This window comes from Megalobrama amblycephala, linkage group LG2 (assembly GCF_018812025.1).
Source record: "Megalobrama amblycephala isolate DHTTF-2021 linkage group LG2, ASM1881202v1, whole genome shotgun sequence".
NCBI classification, from domain to species: domain Eukaryota; kingdom Metazoa; phylum Chordata; class Actinopteri; order Cypriniformes; family Xenocyprididae; genus Megalobrama; species Megalobrama amblycephala.
The window spans coordinates 27,132,977-27,153,039 of NC_063045.1; the positions used below are offsets into that span (position 1 = coordinate 27,132,977).

The 20,063-nt window shown below is 36.3% G+C and overlaps 1 protein-coding gene across 1 annotated transcript in view; it reads left to right on the forward strand.

Annotated features, from left to right (window-relative positions):
• The window catches only part of kcnh1b (potassium voltage-gated channel, subfamily H (eag-related), member 1b), a 57,862-nt gene that overhangs the window by 3,920 nt on the left and 33,879 nt on the right, over positions 1-20,063 (forward strand). The window contains exons 6-7 of the mRNA XM_048168891.1: positions 4,025-4,417; positions 14,087-14,516. Coding sequence (XP_048024848.1) covers positions 4,025-4,417; positions 14,087-14,516 — 823 coding nt within the window. The remainder of the gene's footprint in view (positions 1-4,024; positions 4,418-14,086; positions 14,517-20,063) is intronic.

The window sequence follows — 20,063 nt, forward strand, 5'->3', positions numbered from 1 at the left end:
TAGCACAAACACTGGACAAAGAAACACACTAATGTGACGAGCATCTGTGTTTGTGCATGCTTTCTAATAAAGTATACTTTGACGGTGCTTTCACACTTTGTTTGATTGCTTGGTCTGAACCAGAGTTCGATTGCTCCCCTACCCCTTTCCCCGCTGGTCTCTGTTCACATTATATTACTTGAGTCCAAACTGCGATACGCTTGTGTCATCAAACTGCAGCACATACCCATGATGCTAGGTAGCTGCTATGAAGGAGAAGGCACCAAAATGGAAAGAGTTACTTTTGTTGGTCTGTTTTTGAACCTTTAGTTTTGTTTTCAAAGCGTCAGCACACAATGGCACTTGCGTCTATCTGCTGCCAGTGTACCTCAATTGTTCTATAGAAAGCAGGAGTCCATTTCTGCTGAAGGCGAGCAGAAATATGACATTCTGTATGGTTGCAGTTCACCAGTAATGCTTGTCAGGAAAGTGAGTGAGGACACACACTTCTGCAATTTCACTTCCACAATTTAGTACGATTGCGTTCATATCATCAGCGAACCATATCAGAGTTCACATAAACTGTACCCCTGATCACCCATTTTAGGGTGTGTTCACACTTGTAGTTTGGTTCTCTTGATTCATTTGGTCTGGACAAAAAAAGAAAATGATTCATTTAGTCCTGGTTCACTTAGCATTCACACTGTCATTTTTAACACCGAACCTAAAGATACAAAACAAACAAACAAACAAAAAACTTGCTTTTGATGACGTGTATTTTGACGGATTCTACTGAACATCCAAAGCAATGCTAATGCTAAATGTGCCGGTCATACACTTTTCATTAAAGCCATACCATATATTTGTCACGTCAGTCAAACCCGGGTGTGCAGCAAAAGTGTCCGTATGAAAAAAACATGTGTTCGTAGTACGCATACGCTAACTGTTTTGTCAAAACTGAAGTATACTTTTGAGGTTGTGCACCATTTGTTGTGTAAATTAAGCAGATGTTGGCTTTTTTTTTTAAACTCAAACCACATAATTGTATTGAGTCATCAGTGTCGAAATGTTCACAATTATTAGCAACATAGGGAACTAACCCCCCTTTATTTCTTGTTTTTCTTTTTTTTTTTTTTTTTTTCAGTGTGTTGAAATCATAGTGAAAATTACAAGATCATTCTTATTGCCAGTGTTCTCAAAATACTGGGTAACGCTTTAGATTACAGCCCGGAAAGTACTGCGTAATTACAACGAATTTACAGCATAACTTTCAATAATTATAGTGTAACTATACAGTAAGTATGTGTAAGTATAGGGGAACAATATGTAAAGTGTCAGGAATAAAGGGGTAACAACCAGGAAAATAACAAATTATTTATACTGTAAATATTTTATAACTAAGGGGTACGTATGACATATAACTAAGGGGTAAGTATGACATTACGGGCCGTAAATTAAAGTGGAGCTTGTTACACTCTTATTTCATGTAGTTATAGGGTAAATATGACATTACGGGCCGTAAATTAAAGTAGAGCTTGTTACCCTCTTATTTCATGTACTTACAGGGTAAGTAATTAATAAAATGCAAACAATCTGATATCACTGACTCCGAAACCTTTATTTGAAAAACAACTTCATTAAAAACAGGTCTACAACACTTGTTATTAATTTTTTTAAATCAACTTCTCATTTCAAACTTTAAAGAGTTACTTTCCTGACAGAAAGTAACAAGTTTTGTTAGTTTTTTGGTTGTTGTTGTTTCTCGCTTGGCTTCCTCCTGCTCTTGTTTCTCAGCTGATGAATCTTAAGAAGGAATCTCATTGCTGTTCTGTATTATAAGAAAATACAGTAACGTTACACCCCGAAATTTTCTCATGGTTACGCTATTCATCTTTGCGCTTCTGACCAACTGTCACCAGCGCCTGCATGAGAGTCGACTTTGCGTTTGACGAAGCATATTAATGAGCAACGTGAAGCTTTCATGATGAGAACTGCCGTCTCTGTTATTCTGTCTTGTTTGTTCCTCATTCTCATTATCTGTTATTCTGTGTATTTTGTTGTGAGCATTACTAAAAAAAATATTTAAAAAAAAAACTGACGGATGCAGTCTATGGCATCCAACCATAGACTGCATCCAACATCTGCGTGAGTTTCTCGGCACGCTTACGTCACGCTGCAAGTTACGTCAAACATGAACTCTCAACCCTCGCATGCACGCGCAGGAGACAGTTGGTCGAAAGTTTTAAAAATATTCAAATATTTGGTATTTTTCTTACAAATACGTATCGTTTCACTTCAGAAGACATCGATTCATCCATTAGGGTCGTATGGATTACTGTAGTTATTGCTGTATGTGCTGTTTGATGCTTCTACTTTTAGGAACATGTGAGCTTGCATTATAAAGCGTTCCCAGATGATTTATTTTTTGTCCTAAAATCCTTTTTGTGTTCATCTTAAGAAGGAAAGTCGTATACATCTCAGATGGCATGAGGGTAAAAGATGAGTAAACGGTGAGCACATTTCCGGGTGTACTGTATTTTCTTATAATACAGAATAGCAAATGGGATTCCCTCTTAAGATTCATCAGTGGAAAGAAAGAAAAAGAGGAACAAGAGGAGGAGGAAGCCAAGCAAGAGAAACAAATAAGAAGTGTTGCAACTTTAAATCAATGAAATAAGTTGTTTTTCAAATAAAGTTTTCCAAGTTATATGACTGTTTGCGTTTTATATATATATATAATTTTTATTTTTTTATTAATTACTTACCCTGTAACTACATGAAATAAGAGGGTAACAAGCTCCACTTTAATTTACGGCCCGTAATGTCATACTTACCCTGTAACTACATGAAATAAGAGGGTAACAAGCTCCTCTTTAATTTACGGCCCGTAATGTCGTACTTACCCTGTAACTACATGAAATAAGAGGGTAACAAGCTCCACTTTAATTTACGGCCCGTAATGTCATACTTACCCCTTAGTTATATGTCATACGTACCCCTTAAGTTATAAAATATTTACAGTATAAATAATTTGTTATTTTCCTTTTTTTTTATAATTTGTTGTTACCCCTTTATTTCCAATACTTTACATATTGTTCCCCTATACTTACACATACTGACTGTATAGTTACACTATAATTATTGAAAGTTACGCTGTAAATTTGTTTTAATTATGCAGTACTTTCCGGGCTGTAATCTAAAGCGTTACCAAATACTGTTCCTAGCACATACTCACAGAATGTTTTTTTCAGCTATGGATGCTTAGCTTATACTAGTTTAATTTGTCTCTGTACAATGTCTAACAGTGGATATACATCTATTACAAGAGGTTTTTTTTTGGTTTTTTTTGTCATTTTTCTGAACCAACAAATGTAATTTCCACAAACTTTCAAATCATTTTTCATTTTGAGGTTGGATTAATAGTGGTTGGAATTACATTTTAAACATTTTTACAATAAAATGGCAGTAGTGTTGCTAAGGCTAATTTTTAGTCATAAACACCATGATGGGAAAAGAGGCACTGAAACAGTTGTTGGAGAGCTTGCATAGGCTCTTACTTCTTTCTAAGTTGTACTGGCTTTTCACTACCTTTTGTTCATTGTGGTTCTCTTCCTTGTCGCAGAAGTATGCACATGTGCACTTGTCTGGATTTCAGAAGAGTTTTAAATGTATTGTAGAGTCTGTGACTAATCTGAGTTTGTCTCACAAGAATCACACGCTGTAAGTTGGCTACGATCTGGGGCTTTTCTGTCGCAGACTTGAAAGATTGACTAGCTTCTTCTGTCTTGTCCGCACTTGGCTTAAGTTCCTTTGGATATAAGCAAGTGTGTGCAAATCTCCATTCACAGATTCATGCTGTCACTGTCACAAATGTGCGGAAACAGTCATGTCCCTCTCACTCAGTTTCTGTCAGTCTCTCGGTTAGAGTTTATGCTCGGATACATGCTGTTTGGACAGAGGAAATATTCTCTTGCTGTCTCCCATAATGTTCATAACTTTTTTTCAGATTATAGTTATACTATGTCCTCTTCTTATTCCCAATCAGGTACTGCAGCTAGGCTCAGACATCCTCCCACAGTATAAGCAAGAGGCTCCGAAAACGCCTCCTCACATCATCCTGCACTACTGCACCTTCAAAACTACCTGGGACTGGGTGATTCTCATCCTCACCTTCTACACGGCCATTATGGTCCCCTACAATGTGTCCTTCAAGACCAAACAAAACAACGTCACCTGGCTGGTAGTAGACAGCATTGTGGATGTGATTTTCCTGGTGGACATTGTGCTCAACTTCCACACTACCTTTGTTGGACCCGCTGGGGAGGTGATCTCAGACCCGAAGCTCATCCGAATGAACTATGTGAAGACCTGGTTCGTCATTGACCTCCTCTCCTGTCTTCCATACGATGTCATTAATGCCTTTGAGAACGTTGACGAGGTGAGTTTTCTTCTGGAACTCTCTACTGATTGTACACTGAAAAACTATCTATGGATACAACAGCTTGTCACTGGGGCAGTAACCTCAAAGGGACAACTTCGTACTTTATCTACCCCTAAAAACTGCCCTTGTTGTTCAAATTGGAATTGTTTAAACTGTTTAGCCAGAGGAGAATTGGCTCTCCTGGTTTAACCCATGATCTTCCAAGATTTATTTTTCTCCTGCTACTGTCAAACGGAGATTTCATTCCTTACCTCTGGCTTACTCACACATCCTGATTTTGCAGAGTTAGACGCATTTGGTTGATCCTGGATCAACATTCTGGTCCAAAAATTTAGTCCAAGCCACATGCCTACCCATATGTTATTCCTAAAATCAGAGGGAAATGATACATTAATAACACTGATGTAGAGGCACCTAACCTTGGTTGTAAGCCTAAACTTGACATAAACTGTAAAAATGTTGAGCCAGGAACAGGTTGCACTTGGTGAAATCAGCTTCTGCGGCTTCTGGGACCAAAGCATTATGGGTTGACTTTCTAGCAACTCCCTGTTTATATTTCTCAGAGATGGGTGATAGGACCAAAATCTTTACCACAATATTCATTTTCATAATATACATAATTTTCACAATAGCTAGTTTTCAACCACAGTAAGGAAATACATTTACAAAATAGTAAATCCGAGAATTTAATTGAATTTAAATTCATACCATGCGTTTCTCAACATTGTTGTTTAAATGACTCTAAATTAAATTTGGAAAATGTTAAACTCACATCAGACTCTTTGACCATTTGCATTTTGAGAATGGTTTATACTTGACTAACAAAACTGACTATTATCTTAATCTCTTAATTACTGTACTTTTGAACACTCAGTCTTTTCAGACTTTTCACCTATGACAACTAATCATATATCTATTAATACTTTTTGAGAATTGCTTACTCTATTAATAGTACAAAACCAACCAATATTTAAAGCCACAGTCAAACTAGACTTATACTGTATGAACCTTTTATGGGTAAATAAGGTACAGAGAAGTCTTGAAGGTACTGCTCCAGTGGCAAGCTGTTTTACCCCATAATTTTTTTCTGAGAGTGTAAAGTTTTGTAATTGCTATTTCAAAAACTACAGGAATACTGAAGTGGTGTCTGCAAGCATGAGACAGTGTCAGTCTCAGTCTTTCTGCTGAAATTGCATTATTGCCTCACAGTCAGTCTTGATGGCTTTGCCGCACTGAAGCGCTGTTTTCAGGATTGATTTCATCCTAGCATGTCAGGTATTTCCCCCAGGACCTCTGTGAATGAAGCTAGCAGTGGGTGATCTTGCTACATCATTCATAGAATCTTTGAATCTCTGCGGTTTACCATAGAAAGAAAGCGCCATTGGAGAGACAGGCTTTGCACACTCCTATAATTGTAAAATCCATATGTCAGTGGTTCATAACTTCATGCCCCTCAGAAACCATCATCATTAATGTCTAGTGTATCCCAGCAGCCGTCATTACCAGTGTTGTGCTGCGCCCTGCTCATTCAAGCTTTACCTTCAGCTTATGCTGCACTGCAGACTGCATGAAACTTTGTTGTCAATGATCAGTGAAACAAACATGGGTTTGTAATTGAGAAGCTTTTTAAAAATAAAAACGCCACAGGGGCTTTCAGTCTCCATATGGAGGAATCTGCATATTCACAGTTAATGGGCACAATTGTGCTGTTTCTTCAACTATATGAATCTCTAGCCAAGAAGACAAATGACATTGCCAATATCTAAGGCTATTTGCATCAGAACATTGAGTCTGTGGGCCAAAATCAGCAGCTACTAGACTTATTATCCCCACTCAAAAGCAATGTCATGTAGAAGTCATGCTCATTAGCGGCTCATATACTGTGATTCAGCACAGTCACAGAAGCCCACAGCAATAGCATTTGTGTTTCCTGTGTGAAGACTACAATGGAAAGAGCCACGTCATTGAATAATTAATGTTTGAATTGAAATAAGAGCATTTACATTCTCTAAATACTGGAATAGAAAGAGAATCTAATCCCAGGCTCCTTATGAGTGAGGGATTCAGGATTCTGTTTAATATGACTGTGGGTGGATTGTGTTCACTCTATGTGTGGCTCTGTACAAACATCAGTTTAATGGTACCATTATGTTGGAACAGGACACTCAAACATTTTAAATGGCTTCACATTGCACGATTTTCTTTTAAATAGTAGAAAGAGTAGTCTATAAATAAGTCCAGCTTTGTAGAAAGCACAGCGACAGACTGTATTTTAGGTATTAAATATCAAACTAGCAGCTTTAATACAGATCGTAAAGTCATCAAGAAATGTGCCTTGCATCCCATTTTACTAATTTTTTTTCAATGATAAGAAAAGGCTGGACTTTTACACTATGTGATTGGAAAATTTAAAAAAGGGCATTTCACATATAAAACTATATGTGAATACAAGTTTGCATTTTGTTCTAGGAATCATTTATTTGAGCCTGCTTATAGGGACAGTTTCTCATTAAGATAAGATTTCCAGAACACAAATGAAGATATTTTGAAGATTCTATCATCATTTTTGTCCATCCATTGAAATCCACGCAACCAAAATTTTCAAGCTTCAAAAAGCTCAGTCATGGCAACTCTCGGAGTGGATTAAATTCAACCAGCGTTTATTGGCATGGGGCATGAAGTATACATGGCTTGATTTTGGCGTACGAGATCTGCTATGCTGCTACTGCTGCTGAGCAAATACAATAATTTGTTCAGCTTAGTCAAATATAACAAACAAAGAAAAGGCTGCTGCAAAAATGGTAGAACCCCCGTAGCAGATCTCTACAGGTGGTGCTGGGGAGGAGGAGGGATAACAGAGCTTTCTAGGGTACGATATTTATGGTTGCGTGGATTTGGAAATACTTCTGATTGGCTGGTGCCACGGCATAGAAAGAACCAATCAGTGTATGGTTAGAGTTTCATGCCTGAACTCTGTATTTCTTAAAGAGATTGTAAAAATAAGCAGTTTAATCCAAGTCTTCTGAAGATATACAATCACTTTATATGATGAACAGATTTATTTTAATTTTTATTCACGTATAAACATTGATCAACGCACTGTGCTTGCTTCAACAAACCTCAATGGTTTGGGTTTTGCTTGATGTGCAAGAAAAATTGTGATTATTTTTGTAACCTTTATTAGATTAATGTTATCTAACATTCAAGCAACAGTAGTTTCTGGGCAAGATATACTATCAGTGTCTAATCCAGTGGTTCCTAAACTTTTTAGAGTGGCATACACCCTGAGGCATTTAACATTCTTCTGCATACCTCCTCTTTTCCACTTAGACTTCTGTCACATCTTTTCCATTAAGGGACAATGTTTGCACCCTTAAATTGATTTTCTGGTGCATTTCTTTTTTTACCTTTATAAAGGCAAAGTTTTTGTAACCCTACTAAACGTATGTCATGTTTTGTCTTAAAATTCCATTAATTGAATTATTAATATAATATATAAATCAATAAATTAAACTAAATCAATAATTTAAATAAAATGAAATCAGTATCAACAAAATTCATCTTTGTGCTGGAGTGGCACAAGCTGCATCTAGATGTATTTACACACTGTTTAATGCTAATGTTGTGAGATAATGTTTTTTTTTTGTTTAAAAGGTTCAATAGAGAAATATAAAATTATTGTAAAAAATGAAGTGATACTTCATTTAAATATTAAATATTGAAATATTAACCTAAATATTAACCTAAATCCACTAGTGTGGTGGAAAGTCACTGTCTTAATGAGTGAGTCATCAAGTCATTCATTCAGTAATGAAACAAGTGGCTGTATTTATGAATGGGTCATTGAATCATTGACTCTCCTGATTCGTTCAAAGCCGCAGATTCATTCACTAACAAAACACCGGTGTGTTGAAGTTCTGCTGTTCATCACTCAATATTAGCTTTTTGTTTGTTGAACTGTTGTATAAAGTCATTGTCACATTTGCAATTATGTGGATATTCAGGGAAATTTGCATTCTTGCTTCTATAATATATTATCAACATTGAAAACAAGAACTTACACAGGGTATGTTTTTGTATTGAAGAGAGTTTGAGTCTTGAGTCACCCATGGTACAAATACCATTCAAAAGAGACCTTAGGAATTGATCTCTATGCACAGTCGGTGTCTATATATGTTCTTCATGCTAGTAAGTTCCAAAACCACCCTTTTACAAAGGTGCATTGTTAAGTATGGCAGTAATGTAGGGTGATTTTTTTTAATGAGGAATTTGACTGGATGTCATGTATTTGACCTTTTACAGCACTATTATTTTCCTGTTTTTACACTAGAGACGGCATTTTGCCTGTTAGAAATAAATGCTTGGTTTTAATGTTATTTTAAGTAGGTTAAATTGAATGAACGGCAAAACTCAGCATTTTGTTTGCATACCCCCTCTGTCACCTCACGTACCCCCAGGTGTACAACACCAGTTTGGGAACCACTGGTCTAACCAACAGTGTAAGTTTGGGGCAGGACTACTTTTTTGGCCAATGGCTGACAGGGAAAGTGTTTGATAATGAGCAATTACTTTTTGATGATAGATTATGAAGACACGATAACACTTTACAATAAGTTTCATTAGTTAAAGGGATAGTTCACCCAAAAATGAAAATTTGATGTTTATTTGCTTACCCCCAGGGCATCCAAGATGTAGGTGACTTTGTTTCTTCAGTAGAACACAAATGAAGATTTTTAACTCCAACCGTTGCGGTCTGTCAGTCAAATAATGCATTGAAACGGTAACACCATCTATAAGAGTCAAAAAAACATGCACAGACAAATCCAAATTAAACCCTGCGGCTTGTGACGACACATTGATGTCCTAAGACACGAAACGATCGGTTTGTGCAAGAAACCAAACTGTATTTATATCATTTTTTACCCCTAATACACCACTATGACCAACTGCATTCAGCATCCGGTTAGTGAGTTGGTCATGTTGACTTTCATAACAGAACCACACACAACCTGTCAGGTGCCGTCCTCGGTCTTGGTTTTGGCACAGACACGTTTATTTAATCCCTTGGTAGGAAGTGCACACTCAAAGCTGTATTTTTTTCTGGGGCTTTGCGTAGCTGTCAGGTCGCTGTAGCAGAGCCTGCAGCAGAGCATGAGTGTTAGAGCTGGAGATTATAGCGCTCACACAGACACACACACAGTCCTCGTTCCCACAGCAGCAGCAGACGACGCCTGGGCTGGGCACGTCAACACCAGTTATCTTTCCTTTCTCTGCTGATGCGGCGGGCAGAATACTATTAAAGCCCAGCCACTGTATGATATAAGTTGTGCTGCTTCTGCAGGGTCTTTTTCAATGGGGCTTTTTCAACTAGTTGGTCTAGAGCAGAGCTTCCCAAACCTGTCCTGGGGCCCCCCAACTTTGCACATTTTGTATGTCTCCCTCATATAACACACCTGACTCAATTCATTAGCTCAATAACACAGAATGCAAGACTTTAATTGGGTGTGTCTGATAAGGCAGACATATAAAATGTGCAATGGTGGGGGCTCCCCTGGAGAGGTTTGGGAAGCACTGCTCTAGTCATAATACAAACATTTAAACTATCAACAGCATGGAGAGAAACAAATTTCGATTTCACAGCAAAAACTAATGTTATTGAATGCATTTCATTTAAAAAGTGAAAGAAGATGACGCTTTAATATTTAAAATACAAATTAAATAGTAAATAAATAGTAAAAAGACGTTTTAAGACACGTTAACAGTAAGGAATAAAATAAGGAACAAAAACAGAAATCAGTTTTTTCAAGTAAATATTTTAGCTAATTGTTATTTATTGATGTGTATTGCTTGTTATATCTATTTCACTTAAGTGCCGAACTATTCTGCAGTTTGGATTTGAGCCAGTCACGTTCTGTACAACTTTTGGTTTGCAGCAACTGTTAGGACCACTGACCACTCTTCAAAGGAGAAACAATTAGTTAGTGGAGTCCCCAGTGCCTTCTGTGTTTGCTCTGTTTGGATTAATATTTGCTACTAGAAAAGATTTAGCCCGCTAACAGACAACATTCCCGGAACAACATTCTGGCAAGTTTCTTTCAAAGTTATGAACAAACGTTCTTCTACTAACATTAACAGAATTAGTTCAAAGTTATCTAGTCTTTAATAATTTTCTCAGAATGTTAGCACAAAAACATTATTTATACAACATTCATTGAGTGTTTTTTTTCTCTGAAATGTTAGTCTAATAATGTTTTTAAATGTTACTAATGGTGTTGTAGTCAAGACCACCTAATCCGAGACCAAGTCAAGACCAAGACTAATGTGTGTTGAGACTAAGACAAGATCAAGACCAGACCAGCGCTCCTTAATAAAGATCCACATTACCTGAGAAATTACTTATTTTTAATCAATAAATATAATTAAGAATGAGACACTATATAGAGCTGTTACCATTCAAATTAAATAATTAACAAAATTCATCTTTGCACTGCAGAGGTGGCACTGAATTGGTAAATTACAAATGCATAAATGATTTTAAGAATAATGTTTAAAAAAAAATTTTTTTTTATTGAATGTTTGTATAAAAGCAATATCATGTTTGCAATCATGCTCAAATTTGTGAAACAGTTCTCTTGCTCTTGTGATATTGCATAATTATATAACATTACAGTATAAAAATCAAGATTTCGACAAGTACTTTTTGACAACAATATCTTGAATTTTGTAAGCATTTGTATTAATTTTGGTGATATTTTTGACACAATCCCTCATTACTTTTTGAACCGACACAATAAATAAATCAAATTAGAAATAAGTTATTGATTGCATCTGAAGCAGTAAGTTTTACATCCAATCACATTAATGATGTTAATAAATAAATCAGAAAGTGTGCCAGCAATTTAGTAATATCCCAGCAGTTGAGGTCTTGACCGGTTCTTGAAACAAAATCCCAAGTTCTCTTAGTCTGAAACCGATACAAGACCGAGTGTCACGGGTGTTTTGGTTTCATGTGCATGTTTTGGTTTCCATGTCTTTTATTTTGTAGTTTGTTTCATGTTGCTTGTTTGTGTCATGCTTCCCTTGCTCCTCATGTTCTCCCTTAGTCCATGTGTCATGTTCTCATTGGTTGTTTTTGGTCTTGTGGTTTTCAGTTCTGTTATGTCATTGGTTCTCTTGTTCCTTGTGTCACTTCTCCATTGGTTGTTTTAGTCATGTGTCCTCTTAGTTCTTATATTTAAAGCCATTGCCTTCCCCATGTTCCTTTGTTGTGTATTGTTTTATGTAACCCGCTTATGGTGAGTGTCAGGTTCTGTAGTCAAGTCAAGTCACGTCACGTCACGTCACGTCACGTCACGTCACGTCACGTCACGTCACGTCACGTCAAGTCTGTTTTGTTGTTCATGTTATGGATTAATATTAAACTGCACTTGGGTTCTCACTACACTCGCCTCCAGTGAACTCTTTCCATTACACTGAGTACAAATGTGATTGAGACTGAGGCAAGACCAAGACCTTCAAAAAATGGTCTTAAGACCGGTTTCAAGACCAAGACTGGTCTTGAGTACTACAACACTAGTTACCACTTGTTTCAGAATGTGATTGTGTTTGAAGAATGATATGATTATTTTTCATATAACCAAGATTTTTATATATATATATATATATATATATATATATATATATATTATATAAAAATAAAAAAATCTTGGTTATATGAAAAATAATATATATATAATAATATATAAAATATATATAATAATAATATATATATATATATATATATATATATATATATATATTAGGGGTGTGACGAGATCTCGTGTCACGAGATCTCGCGAGACTAAAGTGTGACGAGATTTCTCGTCGAGGCGAAAAGTAGTCTCGTGATGTTGCCATGACAGAGTGTTAGGATGATTAGGAAAGAATATGCCACCGCTACGTTTACATTACGCCTCCACTGTCCTTTTGCTAAGCAAACCGTTGGATAACGGTTGCCGGCGCTCCATATTTAAAGAGTTACGCGCGATCGCTGAAAGTGAAAGTAAACGCGCGCGCGCGCATTCAAACGCGATTTCAATACCCCGAACTTTGAAAGCGGCTCCTTGATGAATGCAAATATCTCTCAATATGAAAGCTATTTTAGGCTGGGCAGTGTAGTTGTAACCATCTCTTAGCTCTGTATCAAAGAAAAAGTTGGTCTTATTTGCACTTTGAATATTGAGAGAGTGCGATTATGGTTTCAACTTGTAAAGTGTTACCATAAAAATGAATAACAGTTTTCTCTTAATCTTATTAAGCACAAACAATAAGGTTTCATTTGTTAACATTAGTTAATGCACTGTGAACTATCATGAACTAACAATGAATGACTATTTTTATTAACTAACATAAACAAAGATTAATAAATACTGTAGCAAATATATTGCTCATTGTTAGTTGATGTTGGTTAATATGTTAATGTTAATAAATGAGACCTTATTGTAAAGTGTTACCATTTTTATTTATACTGTTTTTATTTCTATGATCAGTTTGTGGAAAGGAGTTCAGTTAGGAGGTCAAAAGTTGTAGAAGCTCATAAATCATGTAAAGTAAGATCTGAAGAGACTGAAATCATACAGAAGAGAAGCCAGTCAGTTGGGTTTGTGGCAAAACCTTTTACTGTGCTTTAGTATTGTTGTCTTTTACTGCATATGATAATTCATACTCAGAAAGTAGAACTGAATGACATTCATTATAAGATGATTAGTTAAAACATTTCAAATACACCTGCAGAATATTTTTTCTAGTCATGTATTTCACCATTAAGGATTTCTTAAAAATGTGTGTAAAAATCTGGTCTCGTCTCGTCTCGTGAACTCAATCTCGAGTCTCGTCTCGTCTCGTGAGATACCCGTCTCGTCACACCCCTAATATATATATATATATATATATATATATATAAACGTTTTGAATGTTCAGATAACATTCAGAAAGAACATTTTCATTTCATAACTTATTTTTACTGGGTATTCGTTCTATTGTTTATTTCGATTTTCTATCTTTCAACTGGGTATTGTGAAAATTACATGGTTGCGCATACCAAAAGGCAGACAGGCTGAATAAAAATGAAAATTCACTCTCTGACATTGGGTGGTGCTTATTGGAAAGCAAGAATATGGCGGTACACAAGGAAAGTGGTGCGCAACTTTCCTTTTCTGACACATGCTTGTCACAGAGAACACAGGAAGTTAAACATGTTTTCAAACAGCTGATCAGATTTTTGTAATTGCTTTGGAGCTCATCAGTCAACACCAAATACAAGAGTACAGAGACTGCTATTCACTGTCACTTAGCAAAATAGTCTTGCAATGAGCACCACCAAGATAGGAGGAGCAGCTCTGGGCATGTGACCAAGAATGCAAATCTTATTGGTTGTCTTTTTTCAAAGATCAATGTAAAAGAGATTAGAACACCTCTCCGTAATAATAATAAAAAACAACTGTCAGATTAATGACATACGAATGATCATGTCAATCTAGACAGATGCATTCATTTTTTGCACCAAAAATTTGTCTTGGTGTGAACAGGCTTTTAGTTTGGTTAATATTCCATCATTTATGGGTAAAAACATAATCTTAATGACCAATAACTAAAATATTCACTAATCACTTCTCTTACTTCTTGCAGGGCATCAGCAGCCTCTTCAGTTCTCTGAAGGTGGTGCGTTTGTTGCGACTCGGGCGTGTGGCCCGCAAGCTGGACCACTACATTGAATATGGTGCGGCGGTGCTGGTGTTGCTGGTTTGTGTGTTTGGCCTGGCCGCCCACTGGCTAGCCTGCATCTGGTACAGCATCGGTGACTATGAGGTCATAGATGAGGAAGCCAACATGGTCCGTACGGACAGCTGGCTGTATCTTCTGGGAGAATCTGTTGGTACACCATATCGCTTCAATGCCAGTGGCACGGGGAAGTGGGAAGGGGGTCCCAGCAAAGATTCGGTCTACATCACGTCATTGTATTTCACCATGACCAGCCTGACCAGTATTGGCTTTGGGAATATCGCCCCCACCACAGATGGAGAGAAGATCTTCGCCGTGGCCATGATGATGATTGGCTGTGAGTAAAACATTTCTCGACCACTAAATTAAATTTAACTTGCTCTGTGGTACTACATAAATTGCACTTTCTGGAACATAAATGATTGTCAAATCTGTTAGTGAAGGGATCAATTTCCTCAAACAACAACAGTCAGAACAAGACCCAAATCTGCAGACTATCAATTTTAGTTCATAAAAAACCCTTTAAAAATGTTCAGTGTCACCATGTTTGTTGTAAAGGTTTGGACTGCAGGTGCTTTCTCTGCTGTTGACACTCTCAGTGGAACATCAGATCTATATAGAGCCCTGTGCTGATCTAGATTACATTCTGTCCAGACACCGGCCCGCAGAACACTATGATGAATTACATAATTGCTTAGTTCTGGGAAAGCCCTACTTTTCTGCACTGGCAGAATTTGAAGATGCTCTCCTTGGTTTGTAACGATAAACCAAATTGGTTGGGTTACAAGATTTAAAATAGGGTCAGATTTTACTGTGTGAGATCTTTAAATGTTAAAAGAATAAGACATAAAACAGAGATAAGTTTAATTAGAAATTGTGTATTTACAATGTTCACATGAGACTTTAAAACAACACAATAAAACCAGGAAAACTGTCAGGAAAATCAGGAAACCATACCCTCAAACAGTCCAAGAATCCTAGTGTGCTGATAAGTCCCAATGTGAGTGTCCACCAGTGGATATACAATCCAAGAAAAGTGATAATCAAAAAGTTGTGTCTGAACAGGTGAGTCCACAGGTTGGAAACTCCACAATCCAGAAAGTTATATTTAGTGACTGTAAGTGTTTGTTTGTTTGTTTGTTTGTTTGCCATGCTGCTCTTTAAAGAGATGTAGTTCCTGCCAACCATTCATTTCTTAAAGACATACACAAATCCTTGCAATAAATAGAGTGGTAAAACATGTCACTTATGTGACAGTTTCACAGGTTTTAAAACAATTTTCCGGATTAAATACAACTGGGCTGCATGTGTGGCATGTTGTTAATTACCACAGTAAATGCAAGGTCACACTTTATTTTAAACTGTCCATGTTTTCTTGTATTTAGATAAATTATTTTGGAGTAATACTAATTAACTACATGTAATTTGCAATTACACAGAGTTCTTGCTATTTGTTAAATATAATAATATAATATAAGTAATTAAATATAATAAAGGTATGGTCACAATAGAACAATTTCAGTGAAATTTTGAGAAAATAGGTTAATTCTCATTAGAGCACAGAAGTCACTTTCAAACCAATATGCTTTCTCTTGGTCAATGCGGCTAATTTTCAAGACCAATTTAAACTCGAGTGAAATTTCCAAAACACTCTCATAAGGAAACTATTTTACAAGATGGTGATTTTGAATGAATTTGTACTATGTTATTTGTACAGTGAAATTCTGCTGAAGTGTGACTGCACCTACAACTGCATTTAAGCTGATTATCATAGAAAATAATTTAGACTGTAAAAACATGTCTTGTATTAATGCATTAGTGTAAACATGTAAACATTTTTGGTTTGGTTTTTAGGTATGGTCACACCATTGTTTGGTGGAATTCAGTCATGCTTTATGCATTACTACATTATTGACAATGGACAACCTTTTTTGTCTGCAAGATTTCACTGAAATATCACTACTGTCAAGTCACCTCTATTTCTACAGTGTTTTATATGGTACAGATTGTTTCAAAGCAGCTTCACAGTTATAAACAGGAAAATAACAGAATCAGTGATGCTAACTTCATCAAATATGAGACAAATTGAAATTCAGCAGAGAATAATGGGTAACACTTTATTTTGCTGGCCCACTTTAGACATTCTAACTATAAGTAACTTGCCAACTACATATCAACTTATTCTACTAACCCGAACCCTAACCTAACAGTCTACTAAAAATCTACTACAGTCTACGAATACTGATAATAATGATAAATAACAAGAGTTGACATGTACTTACAAATTATTGAGAATTAGCTGGCTTGTAGTAGCTAATGTTTGAGAGATAGTTGACGTGTTGCAAATTATTGAGAATTAGTGGACATGTAGTTGCAAATTACTGAGAGTTAGTTGACATGTATACTTACAAATTATTGAGAGCTAGTTGACATGTTGTTGCAAATTATTGAGAGTTAGACATGTAGACATAGTTACAAAGTCAGTAGAATGTCTAAAGTGAACCATCAAATTAAAATGTTACCCAATAGTCGTTATTCAGCTCAATTCAGTTCATTGTTGACATGTAATATGACTGCATCGTAATACAGCTAAACTGAGAAAAGACTCTATCTTGTTGGTATTTTTTATACATGTGTTCTTGATGTAGGTGCATATTTGTAACTGGATTTTACCAGCATTCAACCTAAATGTTTGTACGAGTCTCTGTGGTGACTGATCACCTTCCAAATTGTTGTCCAGGACATGATCACCTTGCTTTCATCTCAGCCTTTGTATGGGCGTCTGTGCTAGTGTGGCACAGTTAGCTTGTTGTGTAGGGTCTCTGCGGGTTTGCCCCGTTCAAGGCGTGAGTGATGCTGTTGGCCGCCTGAGGGTGACGGTGATGTGGAGTGTCATAAAAACGGGAGGAGACTGACAGAAAGACAGAAGATCACAGTGTGATCCTGCTGATGCACAGGAAACACAGCAGGCACACATTCAGTCAGCATGACACTCTCTCGACACACACACACAGGGAGAATAAGAAATTAGAATTCGTTTAAAGAAAATAAAGCCTTTCAGATTACAGTAATGCGAATTTAAAGAGAAAATTTACATATAGCCTTATTGGTCATAAAAATAGGCTTCATTTTATTTATGCTAAATACAATACCTGTGTGTATGTTATAAAAACATAAATATAGCCCTCAGTGTTTCTGTGTGTTAACGCTGAAACAGTTGGTCTGTAAATGGGAGCAGCACAATTAGGGCCACTGCAAGAGTGTGTCTGAATACAGGCCAAGACTAAACCTCTCTCTATCTCTCTCTCTCTCACACACTATCAGGTTACTTCTGTTTCACATATAGGTTAATTAAAGCTGAGAGACAGTCATAGCCAAAGCTTACCTTAAAAAAAAAAAAAAACAACAAAAAAACAATCAGTGTTAGTACCAGGTAACAAAAGGTATTACCATGGTAATTTTTTTATATGCACTACACTAAAAGTTTGGGGCCAGTAAGATTTTTCAATGTTTTAATTTTTTTTTTTTTTTAAGTCTCACCAAAGATGCATTTATTTGATCAAAAATACAGTAAAAACAGTAATATTGCAAAATATTATTATAAATTAAAACAACTGTTTTCTATGTGAGTGTATTGTAAAATGTAATTTATTTTTGTGATCAAAGCTGCATTTTCAGCATCATTACTGACACGATTCTTCAGAAATCATTCTAGTATGCTGATTTGCTGCTCAAGAAACATTTCTGATTATTATCAATATTGAAAACAGTTGTGCTGTTTCATATTTTTGTTGAAACCATGATACATTTTCCCCCACTATTCTTTGATGAATAGAAAGTTTACAAGAACAGCATGTTTTTGAATATAAATCTTTTGTAATGTAAAATTCTTCATTGAAACTTTTGATCAATTAAATAAATCCTTTCTGAATAAAAGAATTAACTTAAAAAAATCTTACTGATCCCAGACTTCTGAACAGACTTCTGTATAAATAACAATTACCACATTCAAATAGAATATTTACATGGTATTTAATTGGTAAAACCATGGTAATATCGTGGTACTTTTTGTTTGCATCTGGTAAAGGTCTACTGTATTATTTACTCACATAATAAATTTGTAGTAAATTGGCCTTATTCATAAATATATTGTCACAGTTGCACTCACTTTGGACTTTGATTTTCTGCTTGCACTGTTTTCCTGCCTGAGTTAGTTGTCATGGTTAGTTTTTATTTGTCATTTCGTTCAGCTGTTTTGTCTCCAATTGATCGTTCGCAAAGACCCGCCCCCTTTAGTTACTGCTGCTACATCCGACAAACCATGCTGCTCTCGCACCACACATCATGTTCTTAAGCAGTGAAAAATACATCATGGAGCAAAGAGGACACTGACAACATGTCGACAGACAAGACAGAGCAGGTTACTTTTGATATGAAGCAGAGTCTCAAATTTCAAATTTTGTAATTTTTAAAGAAATTTATACAATAAATACCATTTCGTGGCTCTTCAATGTGTCATGACAGATCGCTGTAGCGCCTCAGTTCAATCTGCTCGTGAACCGATCATCTCTTCCTACTAGTTGATTTATAGCATCAAATAAACATGAATGAACATCAGAAGGAATGTTGTTTCAACCTTGGAAAGACGTCAGTACACACCATTTTTCAAGTTCAAGTCCACTGACGTTAATCTACTGACTCCCCTCACTGCTTTGTCTGACAAAACGGCGGATATATGTATATGTATATCGGCGTATAATGTCACAGTTGCACTCAGTCTGGACTTTGTTTTCCTGCCTGCACCGTTTTCCACCTGAGTTAGTTGTCATGGTTACAGTTTTGTCATTTTTTTCAGCTGTTTTGTCACCAGTTACCTCATATGTATTTAAATTCCATTGTTTCTGTTCATGATTGTCAGGTCTCTTCTTTACTAAGGTTGTGTAATATCTTCATCTTTGTGTGTTTACACAACCCGAGCATGACATATATTAACACTAAATTGCTGTTTAATTCATTGCTACAATTTTTATAAAAATACATTCATGAGCTATTATTAGGGGCCAAGCACCGAAGGTGCGTAGGCACCTATTGTATTCGTTGGCGTTCCGTACGCTGCTTCTTCTTCTTCTTCTTCTTCTTCTTCTTCTTCCACTCTTGAAGTCTATGGCAGCCCATAGAACCGACTGTATCTGTATCTGTGGCTGTATCTCCGCAACACTTTATCGTATTCAGACCAAACTTGGTATATGTCATCACAAGCATAACCTGAGGCATAATGCAATGTTTTGGCGCAGCGCCACCTACTGGTGCGGAGATATGAAAAATGGCTATTTTTGCTTATAACTTCTGATGGGTTTGTTCAAAAATCATAAATTTGGTCTTGTTAGATTCTCCAATTTTCCCATATCAGACATTTTGACCGTCTGCCATTTTGAATTTTGTGCAAAAATGCTGTATTTTACAAACGCATTAGTGTATGGTTACGAAACTTGGTATGGATCTTTGACACCATGGCCTGACAATACTCAAAAAGTTTTGGTGCAGCGCCACCTTGTGGTCAAAAGTTATAACAAAATTTATAATGTTATGTTATGGATTTCAAGTCGATATGTCGAACCGTTTTCGTATACCGGAGCAACGAATTTGAGGCATGAAGCAAAAACGACTCTTGAAGCTGTATCTCTGTAATGCTTTGACATATTGACACCAAACTTTGCAGATGTCATTGTCACCTCACTCTGACCATACCACATTAATTTGGTCACAGCGCCACCTATTGGTCGAAAGTGATGAACAGTAAATCCTCATTTTTTATCATTTTTCAGCTCTTTTGCCTAAAATGATCTTAATAGGTCTTTAATTGCTCACTGTTGCAGTTGGTCTG